Here is an 18681-nt window from a genome sequence, read left to right as displayed (position 1 = left end):
TCCAATGACCCCAAAACCTCCAAATAAACCCAAAAATTAAAAAAAATCCAAAAAACCCCAAAAAAACCCCAAAAATTCCACCCCATGCAGCACCTGAGTCTTCAACCCTTGAGTTTCTCCAAAATCCTGGAGACGCCTCCAAAATTCCAAAAAAAAACCCCCCAGGGACCCCCCAATGACCTCAAAACCTCCAAAAAAAGCCCCAAAATTCCAAAAAATCCCAAAAAACCCAAAAAAAAACCCAAAATTGGGGAAGCTCCAAGCGTTGCGTTTCTCAACCTTCAGATGAGATCCTGGCCCAGTTCCCCCCCCGGGGACCCCCCCAGGAGGTGAAGAAAGAGGAAGAGGAGGGGACCCCCCCCGTGAGTCAACCCCAAAACCCCAAATTTTCCCAAAAAAAACCAAATTTTTCCAAAAAAAAACCCAAATTTTTCCCAAAAAAACCCAAATTTTCCCCAAAAAACCCAAATTCCACCCAAGAACGTGACGTTTTCACTCAAACCCAAATTTCCCCCTAAACCCCCAGATTTTCCCCCTAAAATCCAGATTTTTTACCCAAATCCCAGATTTTCCCCCTAAAATTCAGATTTTCCCCCAAAACCCCAGATTTGAACCCAAAATCCAACGTTTTCCACCCAAAACCCAAATTTCTGCAAAAAACCCAAAAATTTTCCTAAAAGCCCCAAATTTTCCCCCCAAAGCACCAAATTTTCACCGTAAAACCCCGTTTTCCCCCTAAAATCCAGATTTTCCCCCAAAACCAAAATTTCCAAAAAAACCCCCAAATTTTCCAAAAAAACCCAAATTTTCTCCCAAAAAACAGCGCTTTTCACAAAAAACTTAAATTTTCCCCCTAAAACCCCAAATTTTCCCCGAAACCCCAAATTTTCCAACCTGAACCCCAAATTTTCCCCCCAAAACCAAAACCCCGAATTTTTCTCCAAAAATCAGATTTTTCCCCAAATTTTCCCCCAAAAATCCAGATTTTCCCAAAATACCCCAAATTTTCCACCCAAAACCTGGCGTTTTTCACTCAAAACCCAAATTTTCCCCCTTAAGCCCCAAATTTTCCCCCTAAAATCCAAATTTTCCAAAAAACCCCAATTTTTCCACCCAAAACCCAGTGATTTTCACCCAAAAAACCAAAATTTCCCCCAAACCCCAAATTTTTTGCCCAATATCGGGCGTTTTCAACCCAAAACCATGTCCCCACCCCACGTCCCCTCCCAGAGGACATTGGGGACCCCCCCAAAACCCAAGTTTTCCCCAAAAACTCCAATTTGCCCCTCAAAACCCCAAATTTTCCATCAAAACTCCAAATTTTCCACTATAACCCAAATTTTCCCCTAAAACCCCCAATTTTTTGCCCAAAATCGGGCATTTTCCACCCAAACCATGTCCCCACCCCACGTCCCCTCCCAGAGGACATCGGGGACCCCCCAAACCCCCAATTTTTTATCGAAACTCCAAATTTTCCGCGCGAAACCCGAATTTTCCCGCTAAAACCCAAAATTTCCCCAAAACTCGAATTTTTTTGCCCAAATCAGGCATTTTTCCACCCAAAACCATGTCCCCACCCCACGTCCCCTCCCAGAGGACTTTGGGACCCCCCCAACCCCCAAATTTTTTATCGAAACTCCAAATTTTCCACGCGACACCTGAATTTTCCCGCTAAACCCCGAATCTCCCCCAAACTCCAATTTTTTTGCCCAAAATCGGGCGTTTTCCACCCAAACCATGTCCCCACCCCATAGGACCCTGGGGACCCCCCGGGCCACCACGGCCACCCAAGAGTTGGACAAACTGATGGCGTCGCTCTCCGACTTCCACCTCCGCGGGGTTGAGGCCAAGGTTGGGTCGGGTGGGGTTGGGTTGGGTTGGGTTGACCCAAAACCCCTCAAATTTCACTTTTTCCCCCAAAATCTTTCAGCCCCCCCGCAAGGCAAGGAGGGGCCAGAGGGGGATGCTCTGGACGCCATGTTGGGGCTGCTCCACTCCGACCCTCGCCCGCCAAGGGGTCCCCACGGCCTCCAAGGGGCTCTGCGGCTTCTGCCACAAACCAATCGCTGGCCAGGTGGGCAACGGCCCCTCCCCCCATTGGCTCCTCCCCCCAATATCCCCACCCCCCATTGGCCCCACCCCCCGTTGGCCTCGGTGTCCCCAATCCCCGTGCTCCCATTTTGGGTCAATTTCTTCCATTTTGGGTCCTTTTCCCCATTTATGGCTCAATTTCTCCCAATTTTAGGTTTATTTCCCCATTTTTGGGTCAATTTCTCCATTTTTGGGTCAATTCCTCCCTTTTTTGGTTGATCCCTCCCATTTTTGAGTCCATTTCCACATTTTTAGGTCAATTCCCCCCATCTTAGGTCATTTTCTCCTATTTTTGGGTCAATTTCTCCCATTTTGGGTTGATCCCTCCCACTTTTGGGTCAATTTCTCCCATTTTAGGTCAATTCCCCCCATTTTTAGGTCACTTTCTCCCATTTTGGGGTCAATTTTCCCCATTTTTGGGTCGATTCCTCCCATTTTCCAGCTGATTCCTCCCATTTTTGGGTTGATTCCTCCATTTTTGAGTCAATTTCTCCCATTTTGGGGTCCATTTCCCATTTTTGGATCCATTTCCCCATTTTGGAGTCAATTCCTTCCATTTTGAGTCCATTTCCCCCATTTTTTGATCCGTTTCTCCATTTTGGGTTGATTTCTCCCATTTTGAGTCCATTTACTCATTTTTAGGTCAATTTCCCCATGTTTCAGGCCCGTTTCCCCATTTTTGGGTTGATTTCTCCCAAATCCCCATTTTTGATCCATTTCCCCTATTTTGGAGTCAACTTCCCCATTTTTGGGTCAATTTCTCCCATTTTGGGTCAATTCGTCCCATTTTGAGTCCATTTCCCCATTTTTGAGCCATTTCCCATTTTTGGGTCAGTTTTGCCCATTTTTGAGTCCATTTCTCCCATTTTTGGGTCAATTCCTTCCATTTTTGGATCCATTTCCCCACTTTTTGGGTCAATTTCTCCCATTTTGACTCCATTTCTCCATTTTTGGGTCAATTTCTCCCATTTTCGGGTCCATTTCCCCATTTTTTGATCCATTTCCCCCACTTTTGGGTCCATTTCTCCCATTTTGGAGTAAATTTCTCTCATTTTTGGGTCAATTTCACCCATTTTGGGTCAATTCCTCCCTTTTTGGTTCAATCCCTCCTACTTTGGGTCGACCCCTCCCATTTTCGGGTCCGTTTCCCCGTTTTCCCGCCATTTCCCCGTTTTCCCGCCATTTCCCCGTTTTCCCGCCGTTTCCATCCCATTTTTGGGTCAATTCTTCTCGTTTTTGGGTCCCGCAGGTGGTGAGGGGCCCTGGGGTGCTCCCTGGCACCCCGAGCACTTCGTCTGCGGCCGCTGCGGGGGGGGAGTTGGGGGGCAGCAGCTTCTTCGAGAAGGACGGGGTCCCCTACTGCCCCCCCGACTACGGGCGCCTCTTCTCCCCCCGCTGTGCCCGCTGCGCCCAACCAATCCTCGACGTGCGTCTGGGGGACCTCGGGGGTCTTGGGTTGGCTTGGGGCCCCTTGGGTTGCGTTGGGACCTTCTGGAAGGGGTTGGGACCTCTTGGGGTTGAGTTGGGTTGGGTTGGGTTGAGCTGAGTTGGGAGCTCTTGGGTTGGGACCTTCTGGAAGGGGTTGGGACCTCTGGGGTTGGGTTGGGTCGAGTTGGGTTTGGTTGGGTTGGGACCTCTTGGGGTTGGGTTGGGAGCTCTTGGGTTGGGTTGGGACCTTCTGGAAAGGGTTGGGACCTGTTGGGTTGGGTTCAGTTGGGTTGGGTTGGGTTGGGTTGGGAGCTCTTGGGTTGGGACCTTCTGGAAGGGGTTGGGACCTCTGGGATTGGGTTGGGTTGAGTTGGTCGAGTTGGGTTGGGACATTTTGGGAGGGCTGGGGTTGGGTTGAGTTGGGTTGGGTTGGCAGCTCTTGGGATTGGGTTGTGACCTCTTGGGTTGGGTTGGGACCTTCTGGAAGGGGTTGGGTTGGGTTGGTTGAGTGGAGTTGGGTTGGGTCGGGACCTCTTGGGGTTGGGTCAGGACCTCTTGGGGCGGGGTTTCCATGGTGTCCCCACCCCCTCGGTGTCCCCAGAAAATGGTGACGGCCTTGGAGAAGAACTGGCACCCCGAGCACTTCTGCTGCGTCGAGTGTGGGGAACCCTTCGGCGAGGAGGGTGGGTGCCCCCCCGCCCCTCCCCCACCCCGTCCTTGTCCCCTGATGTCATCTGACCCAACCCAACCCCAACCCAACCCAACCCAACCAACCCAACCCAACCCAACTCAACCCAAGAGGTCCCAACCCAACGCAACCAACCAAACCCAACTCAACTCAACCCAACCCAACCAACCCAACCCAACCGCAACCCAACCCAACCCATCCCAACCCAACCCAACCCAACCCAACTCAACTCAACCCAACCCAACCCCAAGAGGTCCCAATCCCAAGAGGTCTCAACCCATCCCAACCCAATCCAATCCAAGAAGTCCCAACTCAACCCAAACCCAAAAGGTCCCAACCCCAAGAGGTCCCCACCCAACCCAATCCACCCAACCCAACCCAACCCAACCAACCCAACTCAACCCAACCCCAAGAAGTCCCAATCCAACCCATGAGGTCCAAACCCAACCCAAAAGGTCCTCAACCCAACCCAACCCAGCCCAACTCAACCCAACCAACCCAGCCCAACTCAACCCAACCCAACCCAACCCAAGAGTTCCCAACCCAACTCAACCAACCCAACCCAACCCAACCCAACCCAACTCAACTCAACCCAACCCCACCCCAAGATTGGTCCCAACCCAATCCAACCCAAGAGCTCCCAACCCAACCCAAACCCAACAGGTCCCAACCCCAAGAGGTCCCGAACCAACCCAACCCAACCCAACTCAACCCAACCAACTCAACTCAACCCAACCCAACTCAACGCAACCAACCCAACCCAATCAACTCAACTCAATCCAATCCAACCCAAGAAGTCCCAACCCAAACCAAGCCCAAGAGCTCCCAACCCCAAGAGGTCCCAACTCAACCCAACCCAATCCTTCTTCTCTGCTTCTCTCCAGCCCCACGTTGGTCCCCACCCAACCCCACGTTGGTCCCACTGCCATATTAACCCCCCCCCCCACCTCCATATTGGTCCCCACCCCAACATTGGTCCCACCCCAACATTGGTCCTACCCCCACGTTGGTCCCAGCTCCATATTGACCTCCCCACCACCTCCATATTGGTTCCCACCCAACATTGGTTCCCACCCAACAATGGTTCCCACCCCACCTTGGTCCCCACCCAACATTGGTCCCACCCAACATTGGTCCCACCTCCATATCAGTCCCACCGCCATATTGACGCCCCCATCACCTCCATATTGGTTCCCACCTCCATATTGGTCCCACCTCCATATTGGTCCCACCTCCATATTGGTCCCACCGCCATACTGACCCCCCCCCCCCCCCACCTCCATATTGGTTCCCACCCAACATTGGTCCCACCAGCACCTCCATATTGGTCCCACCCCAACCTTGGTCCCCTCCCCCCATGTCGCCCCCCATTCCCTGGTGTCCCCCCAGGCTTCCTGGAGAAAGATGGCCGCCAGTACTGCCGGAAGGACTTTGCTGAGCTCTTCTCCAGCCGCTGCCGGGGCTGCGGGCGGCCAATCCTGGAGGGTTATATTGCAGCCCTCCAGGGGCTCTGGCACCCCGAGTGCTTCGTCTGCAGGGTCAGACCCCGCCCCCTCCCCCCCTTCCCATGAGCCTCAGCGTCCCCCATCCCCATTTTTGAGTCGATTTCCCCATTTTTGGGTCCAGTTTCCCATTTTTTGGTCGATTTTCCCAATTTTTTGACCTGTTTCCCCATTTTTGGGTCAATTTCCGAATTTTTGGGTCTGGTTCTTCCCATTTTGGGCTCAATCTCCCCATTTTTTGATCCATTTTCGCCATTTTTTGGTCAATTTCCCAATTTTCGGGTTAATTTCTCCCCATTTTGGATAAATTTCCCCATTTTTGGGTAGATTTCCCCGTTTTGGGGTCAATTTCCCCATTTTGTGTCCATTTCCTCATTTTTTTTGTCAATTTTCCCATTTTTGAGTCCATTTCTCCCCATTTTGGGTCCATTTCCCAATTTTTTAGTCAATTTCTCCCATTTTGGGTCCATTTCTCCCCATTTTGGCTCAATTTCCCCATTTTTGGAGTTCTGATTCCCCCATTTTTCCCTCCATTCCCCCATTTTGGGGTCGTTTTCCCTATTTTTGGGTCAATTCCTCCCATTTTTGGCTCCATTTCCCCATTTTCTCCTCCATTTCCCCATTTTTGGGTCCTTTCCCCATTTTTCCACCAATTCCCCCATTTTTGTCTCCATTTCCAAATTTTTTATTAAATTTCCCAATTTTTGAGTCGTTTCCCCATTTTTGGGCCGATTCCCCCATTTTTGGGTCAATTTCCCCATTTTTGGGTCAATTCCTCCCATTTTTGGGTCAATTCCCCCATTTTTCCCTCCATTTCCCCATTTTTGGGTCGATCCTCCCATTTTTGGGTCGATTCCTCCCATTTTTGGGTCAATTCCCCCATTTTTCCCTCCATTTCCCCATTTTTGGGTCAATTTCCCCATTTTTGGGTCGATTCCCGTATTTTTCCCTCCATTTCCCCATTTTTGGGTCAATTCCCCCATTTTTCCCTCCATTTCCCCATTTTTGGGTCAATTCCTCCCATTTTTGCGTCCATTCCCCCATTTTTCCCTCCATTCCCCCATTTTTGGGTCGATTTCCCCATTTTTGGATCAAATCTCCCATTTTTGGGCCCATTCCCCCATTTTTGAGTCAATTTCCCCATTTTTGGGTCAATTTCCCCATTTCAGGTCCATTTCTCCTCATTTTTTTCTCCATTTCCCCAACTTTTCCCTCCTTTCCTCCATTTTGGGAGCTCCAACCCCTCATTTTCCCGCCATTTCCGCCATTTTCCCCTCCCTTTCCCTGCTTCCCACCTCCATTTCCCCTCCCCCCACTCCCCCCTCTTTTTCCCTCCCCCTTTTTCCCAACTTTTCCCCCTTTTTCCAGGAATGTCTCTCCCCATTTTTGGGGGGCACCTTCTTCGAGGACGGGGGCCACCCCTACTGCGAGCGCCATTTTCACGCCCGCCGCGGTTCCCTCTGCCGGGCCTGCGGGGACCCCATTTCCGGCCGTTGCGTCACGGCCATGGCCCAACGTTTCCACCCCGACCACTTCCTCTGCTCCTTCTGCCTCCGCCCATTGGCCAAAGGCACCTTCCAAGAGCATGATGGGAAGGCCTACTGCCAACCTTGCTTCCTGCGACTCTTCCGCTGAGGGAAAAAAACCCCACCAGGGACTTCCGGGAGGTCACGTGGCCTCAAACCCATCCTTGCGTTGGCCAATGGAGAGGTGGCCAAGGGGTCTGTGGGGCCAGGGGACTTCTGGGAGGTCACGTGGGGTCTAAACAATTGTTGGATTGGCCAATGAGGAGGTGGCCAAGGGTTCTGTGGGGTTGGGGACCCAGAGGGAGCTTGGGACCATCTTGACAAGGTGATGTGGGTGAAAACCAAACATGGCGTTGGCCAACGATCAAGGCTTGAAGGATTCTGTGGGGCCAGGGGACTTCTGGGAGGTCACGTGGGGCGGAAAACAGCGTTGGGTTGGCCAATGGGGAGGTGGCCAAGGGATCTGTGGGGTTGGGGACCCAGAGGGACCTCCAGAAGGACCAATGGGTGAAGAGCTTGGAGGAGGTGACCAATGGAGAGGTTGCCAAGGGTTCTGTGGGGCCAGGGGACTTCTGGGAGGTCACGTGGGGTCAAACCAATCATTGGATTGGCCAATGGAGAGGTCGTCAAGAGTTCTGTGGGGTTGGGGACCCAGAGAAACCTCAAGAAGGACCAATCGGTGAAGAGCTTGGTGGAGTTGGCCAATGGAGAGGTTGCCAAGGGTTCTGTGGGGCCAGGGGACTTCTGGGAGGTCACGTGGGGTCAAACCAATCATTGGATTGGCCAATGGAGAGGTCGTCAAGAGTTCTGTGGGGTTGGGGACCCAGAGAAACCTCAAGAAGGACCAATCGGTGAAGAGCTTGGTGGAGTTGGCCAATGGAGAGGTCGCCAAGGGTTCTGTGGGGCCAGGGGACTTCTGGGAGGTCACGTGGGGTCAAACCCTTCCATCTGTAGGCTGGGGGAGGGGCTTAACCCATCCTTGGGCCAATGGAGAGGTGGCCAAGGGTTCTGTGGGGTTGGGGGACCCAGAGGGACCTCCGGGAGGACCAATGGGTGAAGAGCTTGGAGGAGGTGACCAATGGAGAGGTGGCCAAGTGTTCTGTGGGGCCAGGGGACTTCTGGGAGGTCACGTGGGGTCAAACCAATCATTGGATTGGCCAATGGAGAGGTCGTCAAGAGTTCTGTGGGGTTGGGGACCCAGAGAAACCTCCAGAAGGACCAATGGGTGAAGAGCTTGGTGGAGTTGGCCAATGGAGAGGTCGCCAAGGGTTCTGTGGGGCCAGGGGACTTCTGGGAGGTCACGTGGGGTCAAACCCTTCCATCTGTAGGCTGGGGGAAGGGCTTAACCCATCCTTGGGCCAATGGAGAGGTGGCCAAGGGTTCTGTGGGGTTGGGGGACCCAGAGGGACCTCCGGGAGGACCAATGGGTGAAGAGCTTGGAGGAGGTGACCAATGGAGAGGTGGCCAAGTGTTCTGTGGGGCCAGGGGACTTCTGGGAGGTCACGTGGGGTCTAAACAATCGTTGGATTGGCCAATGGAGAGGGGTCTGTGGGGTTGGGAACACAGAGGTGCCGCAGCAAGGACGGGGACAACAGTTTGATGCAAACTAAACTCCGTTTATTTGTATCCTTACATGCAGTTCTAGACCTTTTTCAAATCACACCTTATCGATGCTGCCAATCCCTTCAAGACAATCTCACAATCAGGAGGCTGCATAATCAGAAAGTCCCGTGCTTCTCTGGCATAGCTCGGGACTGTGTTTATTCCACGGTTTCTATGAGAGAGAGTTTGTCTCCATCAAGTATTTTGTACTCTCTGTGCATTTTACCTTTGAACCTACATCTCCCCCCTTCTGTTGCACCAGAAAAACCTTAGAAACCTTAGAAACCTTAGAAAGTTCTATTAAGCATTCCTTGGATACATTGAAAAAGACAAGGAAATAACAAAAGCAAAATCAGAACAACAATCCCAGCATAACAAAGAGTTTTAACTAAAGGTAATAGCCATCCTTTAAGTCCCATGTCATGAAGAAAGCATCGCCGAGAGGGTTTATTCCTTGCTGAATCTTCTGTGTGTGCTGCTTCAACTACGTGATGCTGGCGTGGATGCTTTCGCTATGATCAGAAAGATTCATACAGCACATGCCTTCAGACTCCTGACAGCCAAGACCCTGGGCTAGCAATAAAAAATCTGTAGCAGCGCGATTTTGCAATAAAGCGTCGCAAACTATTTTGATCCATTAAAAGGTTATCTGAAATCTCAGTAGTAACATTTGCTTGCTTTTCAGCCCAAAATGCTAATCTAGCGAGGTTAGTAAGCGCGTTTCCTGCGGCAGCGCCAGGAATAAAAAGAGCTAAAGCAGTTCTAGCAGCTACACTTAAAAGCCTCACATTATCATCACACCGTGGTGTGAGGCCAATACTTCTTGCGTTACGAGCACTATATATGGGGTTTACAAGCTGCCTTAATTCAGCATAGCGAGGAGCAAAACGGGTTAACGAGCCTAAATAGCAAGGTCCACCTACAACATTAAGGGGGATGCCTTGCCAGGCCCTATCACTGCAGATCAGAAATACCCCGGGAGGCAAAGCCTTAGCAGTTTCATTAACCCAAATAAGTTTAATGTTAGCTTTGGGGTTATGTGTTGTCCTTATTACCGGCATTCGCTCCGACCCATCGTACCAACAATATCCTGATCCCAGTCTATAATCTCCAGAGGTAGGACTGATGTCCGGCCAGGTATCAGGGTATGCCCTAGCAGCATACTTAAAACCAAAAACTGTGCAAGTAGGTGTCCAGTTTCCTGATACGTTGCCGACCGCCTGGGACCTCAATAGATTTAATTCTTGTAGATCCCAGGGGAGGGACTTTTTCAGCCCCAAAATCAGTTCTGCTGAACAATTTCCAAGTGAAGGGCTTGCTTTGCAAGATCCAATTGAAAAGTCAGCAAACAGAGAATCATTAAAGCCTGGGATTAGCCAGGTACGAAAAAGATCTGTAGCGGAGGCCATTGCAATGCAGAAATCAGTGGTACCATTTTCATTTGCCCTCATGTTTCGCCTTGGTGACATTTATAACACAGCATAGCAACATACAAACAATTGCAACATACAAAGCCATTTTTATAGCGTTTTGCGTGTGCTGAGAGATCTGTGCTATTTTTGTTCCTTCGGAGGTCCTTCTCGATATTTTTGCAAGTAGAGGGAGAAGTAGAAATTTAGAAGTAATTATGCTAAGGTTTGGTCTGGTCAAGCAGGCCGGAAAAACAGGCCCTGGGAAGGGGTCTTAGCCAGGAATGTGCTGAGGAGAGGGGTTCAGAATCAGAGTAAACTGACACTTTGTACTGAAGATAAGGGCTGGTGGTGGGAGACAGTTAAACAATAGCTTAAGATGAAAAAGTATAAGATCTGTGTATTGGGGTTGTCTATCTGTTGTATGTAACTATTTTGTAACTGAAGTTCCATACGTAGACCTCATTGTAAAAGAGTATAAAAGCTGAACCAAAAACGAGGGTCTGTGGAATCCTGACTTGGGACGCTGGTCCTCAGGTTTCCTGGGCCCTGAATAAAGCACCGCATAAACTGACACTCTTGGTTTTTGTCTTGACTACGGGCAACAGTTTTCTGGCGACCCGGATGGGACTCCGGGGGCGGCTGGGGCGGCTCACGTGCTGATTCACTCCAAGCTGGTATCAGGTGATACCTGGAGGAGACACCAACCCGTGCCCGACCCCGCGCCCGACGGACGACCATAAGGTAAGCCCGAAGGTGCTTTATTCCTTATTAGTTGGTTGGTATTTGGTATAAAGGTTTGTTGTTTGGAAGCCTAGGCGCTGGTCGTAAGACACGGCAAGTAGAAAGCTGTGCAGATCCAGCACTTGCCACTCGCGGCGACGAGTATAGGCAAGTTTGGTATTTGGTTGGTATTTGGTATTATTTGGTATTTGGTAATCGGCCGTATATTGGTTTTGTGTGTGTGAGTGCGCAAATACGGGTGTCAGCATGCTACCGATTAAAAGTTTTAGAGGTCTGTTTTGTGACGAAAAGGATGTTCCTGAGGATTCGCCTCTCGGTTTTCTGTTAAAACATTGCAAAGAGGGTAATTTTAGGCAGGAATTGCGGAAGAAGACTTTGATTGATTATTGTAATTGTGTATGGCCTGAATATGAAACAGACGGAATGCAGTGCCGCGGAATGGTACAATAACTCCTGAGATATTAAGTTCTATGATGAGTTTCTTGCGGGAAAGTGAAAAATGGGATGAATTACAGTATTTTTATCTGTTCTATCATCTAAAAGGAGAACCTGAGTGGCAAAATGCTTGTGGATTGTCGGAGTTAAAAACCATGGAAGTAGAAACTGATGAATGTGCTGGTTGTAAAGAGCGTAAAATACGATTCTTGGAGGAGGAGGATGTGTCTTTGCTGATTCCCCCAAGTGCGCCGCCGCTCCCACCCCCTGAGGCTCCCCCGGTAAATCCGGTTAGAGCCCCTCTTCCTTTCTCACTCAAGGAGGAGTTAGAGCAGGAGGACTGGGTTGATCAGCCAAGAACGCTACTTGTGTAGAGGAGTCGGAGAGGGGGGAATGGGGAGAGAAGGCTGTTTGTCGCAGCCTCAGTTGATGGCTCCGCTGCGAGAGGCAGTAGGAGCGGATGGAGGGAAGGTGACGATAAAGGTTCCTTTTCGACGAACGATTTAATGATCTGGAAGCAATCGGCGGGGGCGTACAGGGAAAATCCTGAGAAAGTGGCTCGGGTTGTGAAAATGGTAATAAAGACTCAATATCCTGATTGAAATGATTTGCAGGTATTGACAGACACTATTATGGATTCTACAGAAAAGGTGATGGTGTGTAGGGCGATGACAAATCGGGCAAGGGAATTGATTAGAATGCAGGTAGCACAAGGTTCGGTAAATGATTTGGTACCAAGGGAGGAATCCCAATTCATCGGCAGGATAGATACAGGGGCTAGTTACTCGGCAATGAATAAATTAAAGGGACCTCTAAGTGACTCTACGGTGTTGGTTGTTGGGGTATCTGGGGAGATTGAGGAAAGGACATTCCTGCGGCCACTCGATATAAAATTTGGGGGAAAGGAATTTGATCATCAATTTCTGTATATGCCAAACAGCCCAGAGTCTCTGCTCGGGAGAGTCTTGCTTTCAAAAAGCCTAATGGCAATTACAGGTTAGTACAAGACCTAAGAGCAATCAACTCTATCACCAAAGATATACATCCTGTAGTGGCAAATCCGTACACATTATTAACATCTGTTTCTGAGAAATTTCAGTGGTTTTCAGTAATTGATTTAAAGGATGACTTCTTCTGCATACCCCTGGCACCTGAAAGAAGGAACATTTAAATCCTCGCCCACTATATTCGGTAGCCAGCTGGCCAAGGAACTTGAGGAATGGAAGACCACCCAGGTAAAAGATTCACCTTCCTCTTATGTGGTGTTGCAGTATGTGGATGATATTTTCTTGGGTACCTCAGAACAGGGTCTCTGCCTCAAATTAACCATTGCATTGCTGAATATGTTAGGATAGGCTGGATACCGGGTACAGAAAAGGTACAGTTGGTCAAACAAAAGGTCATTTATTTAGGATGTGAAATTTCGCAGGGAGTTCGTCGTTTGGGAGTGAATCGCATTCAAGCCATATGTGCAATTCCAGTACCCCGCAATAACCAGGAATTAAGATCTTTTCTAGGAAGGATTGGCTGGTGCAGACTGTGGATCCACAACTTCGGGTTGACAGCCAAACCCCTGTATGAGGCTGTGAAGGAACCGAGACTTAAGTGGGGACCCATGGAAGATAAAGAGTTCCAGGAATTAAAACAGGCCCTCAAGGAAGCGCCTGCCCTGGGCTTGCCAGATTTAACCAAGGACTTCCAACTGTATGTACGTGAAAGACAGAAATTAGGTTTGGGGGTGCTCATTCAAAAATTGGGATCTTGGAAAAGGCCTGCTGGGTACTTTTCCAAACAAATGGACTCAGTAAGTGGGGGATGGCCAGGATGTCTAAGAGCAGTGGCAGCCACCGTAATCCTGATCCAGGAAGCACGCAAGCAAACATTGGGCAAGCACATGACAGTTTATGTACCCCACATGGTCATAACTGTATCAGAACAAAAGGGGGGGTCATTGGCTTTCATCAAGCAGGATGCTCCAATACCTGGCCCAACTGAGAGAACAGGACGATGTGGAACTGAAAATAACTGAAAATAACAAATCACCTTAACCAAGCACAGTTCCTCAGGTCCACCCAGGAAGAACGAGAACTGGAACATGACTGCGTGGAGGTAATCGAACAAGTGTACGCCAGCCGGAAGGACCTGAAAGATGAGCCACTGCCGGACCCTGATTGGGAACTGTTCGCGGACGGGTCCAGCTTTGTGGAAAGTGGTTTCAGGTATGCAGTGATCACCTTGCAGCAGATAGTGGAAGCAAAAGCATTGCCCCCGGGCCCGTCAGCGCAGAAGGCAGAAATTTGGTCTCTGGTAAGAGCCCTGGTGCTGAGCCAAGGGAAGAAAGTCATCATATGGACTGATTCCAAATATGCATTCGGAGTGTTACATGTGCATGGGGCTCTGTGGAAGGAGCGGGGACTTCTTAATTCGCAGGGGTCTTCAATCAAACACAGGGAAGAGATAATCATGTGACTGGAAGCGAATTAAAAAACATCGGCAGTTGCGGTGATGCACGTCAAAGGACATCGGAACGATCCAGGAAAAGAGTTCAAGGCAAATCGACAAGAGGACCAAGTGGCAAAGCAGGCTGCCAGAAAGGTATGGACTCAATTAGCTTTGCTTCCGGCTCGGGGCAACCCTGCCGCTGCACACATGGAGGACAAACCACATTACTCGCCAGAGGACGAGAAGCTTGCTCGGATGTTCCAGGCACGAAAGTACATCAAGGGTTGGTATGTGACCCCAACGGGACAGGTGATCCTGCCGGAAAGGATCATGAAGATAGTACTGGAAACAGAACACAATAAGTGTCAGTGTGGTGCGGAGGCAATGGTAAAATTTTTGAAAAACGAAATATTCTCAAACCAGATGTTAACATCGGCAAAAAGAGTAAAGGCAATGTGTCCGGTGTGTATCAAAAACAACCCAGTGGCAAGAAGGCAGGTACAAACGGGTAAGTTGCAGGTAGGTCCCCAACCAGGAGATTATTGGCAAATAGACTTCTCTGAGTTACCAAAGGCCCAAGCATACAAATATCTGTTGGTGTATGTGTGCACATTCTCGGGATGGCCAGAAGCTTTCCCTTGCAGGACCAATCAGGCAAAAGAAGTGGTAAAAACACTTCTGAAAGAAATCATCCCTAGATTTGGGGTGCCATTAGGGCCATCATCCGATAGTGGTCCTCATTTCACTGCAGGGATCGTGCAGGAGATTTCTGTAACGCTAGGAACTGCTTGGAATCTGCACACGCCCTGGAGACCCCAATCAAGTGGTAAGGTAGAGCGGATGAATCAAACATTGAAAAACAAAATTAAGAAAATTTGCCAAGAAGCAAAAATCCAGTGGCCGCAGGCGTTGCCTTTAGCTCTGTTAAGAGTTAGGATTAACCCAAGGGAAAGGATAGGAGTAAGTCCGTACGAAATTTTGTACGGCAAACCTTACCATGCTGCTATTTTCCAGTGGGACCCTCATTTGGGGGGGGGGATCAGGTGATATTAAATTATGTGTTGTCTCTGAATAAGACTCTTACAGCACTTAGAGGAGCGTTGCAGTGGAACCGACCCCTACCCCTGGAAAATCCGGCCCACAACATCCTTCCAGGAGACCAAGTCTACATAAGGAACTGGTCAGTGGAGCCACTGAAGGAGACATGGGACGGTCCTCACCAGGTGATCATGACCACCTACACGGCCGTCAAGGTCGACGGAATCGACAATTGGATTAACTACACCAGGGTCAAGGAGGTCCCCACGCAATGGTCCGTAGAGACTTTTTCTCCAATAAGGATGGTGTTCAGAAGCAGACCTTAGGGATACTGATTTTCCTAAGCTTGATTTTGTTAACAGAAACCTTTGTAAAGATTAATTTACCTGGATCTTACCTGTTGATGCCTGAGCGATCTGATGTTAATCTGACCAGTTTGTTTACTGACGACCAGGGAGCTGGATCCACCGAAATTATCATAAAATGGAGATGGGATACGGAGGATGAATTAATTACGGAAGGGGTAAAGAGAGTTTGGGATGAGTCGCGCCAGGAAGGAGCAACTATCCTGCAGCTACCCGATGTGACCCGGGAAAACGAAGGAAAGTATACTTGCTCAGTGCAGGTACGGGACAGTGTTGATTAAGGGGCTGTACAGTCTCTTACAATAACTGCATCCTATGTGGAAAAGAACAGGAGGGTGACGCGACAGGTTACTGACGACAGAAGATTGATCGAGGGTAGAGGCCAAGAAAATTTGGTAATAGGACTGATTAGAGACTTCGGCCTTATGCAAAATGTAACGAAAATCACAGCTTGTTTACCATTACCCCAGGCAGCAGGTGAACCCATACCGTGGGGAATAATACCTGTGACTGAAATGCCGGAGTTGTGGAGAAATGTTTCCTGGACATGCCGGCATGTCCCAAAGACAGTAAAGGAATGGAAGGATTTATGTATGACCACTCAAGTAATGACCGAGGCTGATTGTAAGTTGAAGCCTAATTATTATGGGTGGATTCAACACACGAGGAAATGTCTAATCAACTTCCCGATAGATGAAGCATGTAACTAAATCACGATAAGGACTACTGCGGCTCGAAATGAGATGAGCTGTCAAAATATTACTCAGAGTCAGGACACATGGAAAGATTGGAAGACTTTATGGGGACCCAGTATCTTAGAACATTACTCTTATCTCGGGAAAGTACAATGGTGCCTTCAATGGTCAGGGAATAGAAACCAATCGTACTACAGAGTATCTATTAGTGTTTACAAGAGACACTCCGGAAGATCGAATAGGACTAGTACCAGTAAAGATGGTATTAAAGTGGGCATGTGAATGTAGGGGATATAATCACACCATAAGTATGAGACAAGGGATGGAACCTATAGATTGCAGGCACACAACGGTTCGCAGTCCTGGAAATTTGGTTTGGGTCTTGGGACATGGCAAATGGACATCTCACCTACTCTTAGATGGGCTAAGCACTCAGATTACCTCGGGTGCTGGAATCTTTGTTTGCACCAATTTCCACTTATAGGAATGGGGAAATGTTGTTCAAACTATTGGGACAGACCGAAAGGTTTGCAGCAGTAACGAAGAAAGGATTTAGGGACCTGAATTTACAGTTACAGGCCACTACTAGGATGACCATAAAAATAGAATGGCCTTGGACATGATATTACTAAAAGAGCATGGTGTCTGTGGTTATCTGCACGATAAGGATGGGCATTGTTGCTTACACATCCCAAATGTCACCCAGGAGGTAGAAAAAGATATTAGTCAATTGGAACAAGTTGAGGATAAGGTCCATGATGTTCAAAAAGAGGCAGAACACAATTGGGTTGGAGCAGTATTCAGCTCCCTAGGGATCCAGGTCTCTGGTTGGATATCATCAATTGTGCTATACGGAATCATGATAATCATAATCGTTATAATTGCTAAAGTAGCATACAAGTGTCTTTTAGGAATGATTGCAAAAGAAGGCCAACACACTCAGAGGGTGATGAAGGCCATGACCCGAAGAGAAGTGATCCTCCCACAAGACAACTCACCCCCAGCCGCCTAACAAGAAAACCAGCAGCTTGAGGGGTTGAGCATCCTTGCGAAGGAAGATCGAAGGATGCTCAAAAGGGGGGGGGACTTGTTGCAAGTAGCGGAAGAAATAGAAATTTAGAAGTAGTTATGCTAAGGTTTGGACTCGTCAAGCAGAACAGAAAAACAGGCCCTGGGAAGGGGTCTTAGCCAGGAATGTGCTGAGGAGAGGGGATCAGAATCAGAGTAAACTGACACCTTGTACTGAAGATAAGGGCTGGTGGTGGGAGACAGTTAAACAATAGTTTAAGATGAACAAGTATAAGATTTGTGGATTGGGGATGTCTATCTATTGTATGTAACTATTTTTTAACTGAAGTTCCGTACGTAGACCTCATTGTAAAAGAGTATAAAAGCTGAACCAAAAACGAGGGTCTGTGGAATCCTGACTTGGGACGCTAGTCCTCAGGTTTCCCGGGCCACGAACAAAGCACCGCATAAACTGACTCTGTTGGTTTGTGCCTTGACTACGGGCAACAATATGGGAGGATATTCTTTGCCGGATACCACTTAGGTCCTGCCTCTGTTGAAATACAAGCATAGCCCCTGCCCCACGTGATTAAAGGAAATGGGCCTTCAACTTTCCCTGACTCCAAATCCCGTACTAACACAGGGGGTCTTTCCTGGAATTTAAAAAGATGGTTATTTGCAAAATGTTTTTTGATTGGCGGGGTATTGTCAGAAAAGCAATTCAAGAAATTGAAAGTATATATAGCTTTTTGCAATCCGTCTCCTGGTGTGCTTATCAGTCCACCAGCTCCTCCTTTTTGTTCTAGTAAAAGTGCCTTAAGGGACTGAGGGGAACGTTCAATAATTGATTAACCTGTCGGAGAATGGGGGATACCTGTCACATGTTTAATTGCCCATTCCGCAAAAAAAGTCTTCAAAAGTTGAGAAGAATAGGCAGGGCCATTGTCTGTTTTAACTCTTTGAGGAACTCCTAGAGAGGCAAAAGCTTTCAAAAAGTGTTTTTTGTCGTCTCTGGCCTTTTCTCCTGTATGGCATGATGCATAAATAGCTCCGGAGAAGGTATCAATGGAAGAGTGTATGTACTTAAGACGACCAAATTCGGAAAAATGAGTAATATCACTTCGCCAAGTTCAAGGCTTTGGAGCCCTCTAGGGTTAACTCCTCCTGCTAAAGGCTGAAATGTAAATTGCAGACAGTAAGGGCAAGCAAATTAGATATCAGCCGCCTGCTGCGAAGTCAGACCAAATTGTTTGCGGTGCCCTTTAGCGTTTTTATGGAAGAACATGAGGCTTAGGCGAGCCTGCTCGAAGTGATTAGGAAGGGGGAGCACCGACATAGTTGGCAGGTCAGCGGCTTTGTTTCCTTCGGCTACAAAACCTGGGAGGGCGGTGTGAGGCCTGATATGCATAATGAAGAAGGCGTGTTGCCGTTTTTTGATGAGATCAATTAGTGCTCTGAGCAGAATATACAGTTGCAAATTGGAATTGTCCCTGAGCGCTGAAGCTTCTGCTCGGAGAAGAATACCTGCTACATAAGCCGAGTCCGTGATAATATTAAAGGGTTGATTACTGAAAAGAGAAAAGGCTGTTGTTACAGCAGCTAATTCAACAAGCTGAGGAGAACCTGGGTGGAAGGTGACATCAGACTGCCAATCTTTGGTTTCAGGATTCCTCCATACAATCACAGCTTTATGAGAGGCACCAGAACC

General features: G+C 48.6%; 1 protein-coding gene across 1 annotated transcript; it reads left to right on the top strand.

The window, feature by feature from the left end:
* Positions 1-1737: 1737 nt before the first annotated feature.
* On the top strand, positions 1738-7599 carry LOC139790637 (transforming growth factor beta-1-induced transcript 1 protein-like). Its single transcript, XM_071732511.1, is given in 7 exon segments — positions 1738-1861; positions 1931-2074; positions 3341-3399; positions 3401-3517; positions 4121-4202; positions 5597-5745; positions 7078-7599. Coding segments are annotated over 7 exon segments (942 nt in total). The 3' UTR covers positions 7345-7599.
* Positions 7600-18681: the final 11082 nt, after the last annotated feature.

This window comes from Heliangelus exortis, unplaced genomic scaffold (assembly GCF_036169615.1).
Source record: "Heliangelus exortis unplaced genomic scaffold, bHelExo1.hap1 Scaffold_108, whole genome shotgun sequence".
In the NCBI taxonomy this organism is placed as follows: Eukaryota; Metazoa; Chordata; class Aves; order Apodiformes; family Trochilidae; genus Heliangelus; species Heliangelus exortis.
The sequence above is the reverse complement of the archived record's forward strand: the minus strand, read 5'-3'. Positions and strand labels throughout refer to the sequence as shown.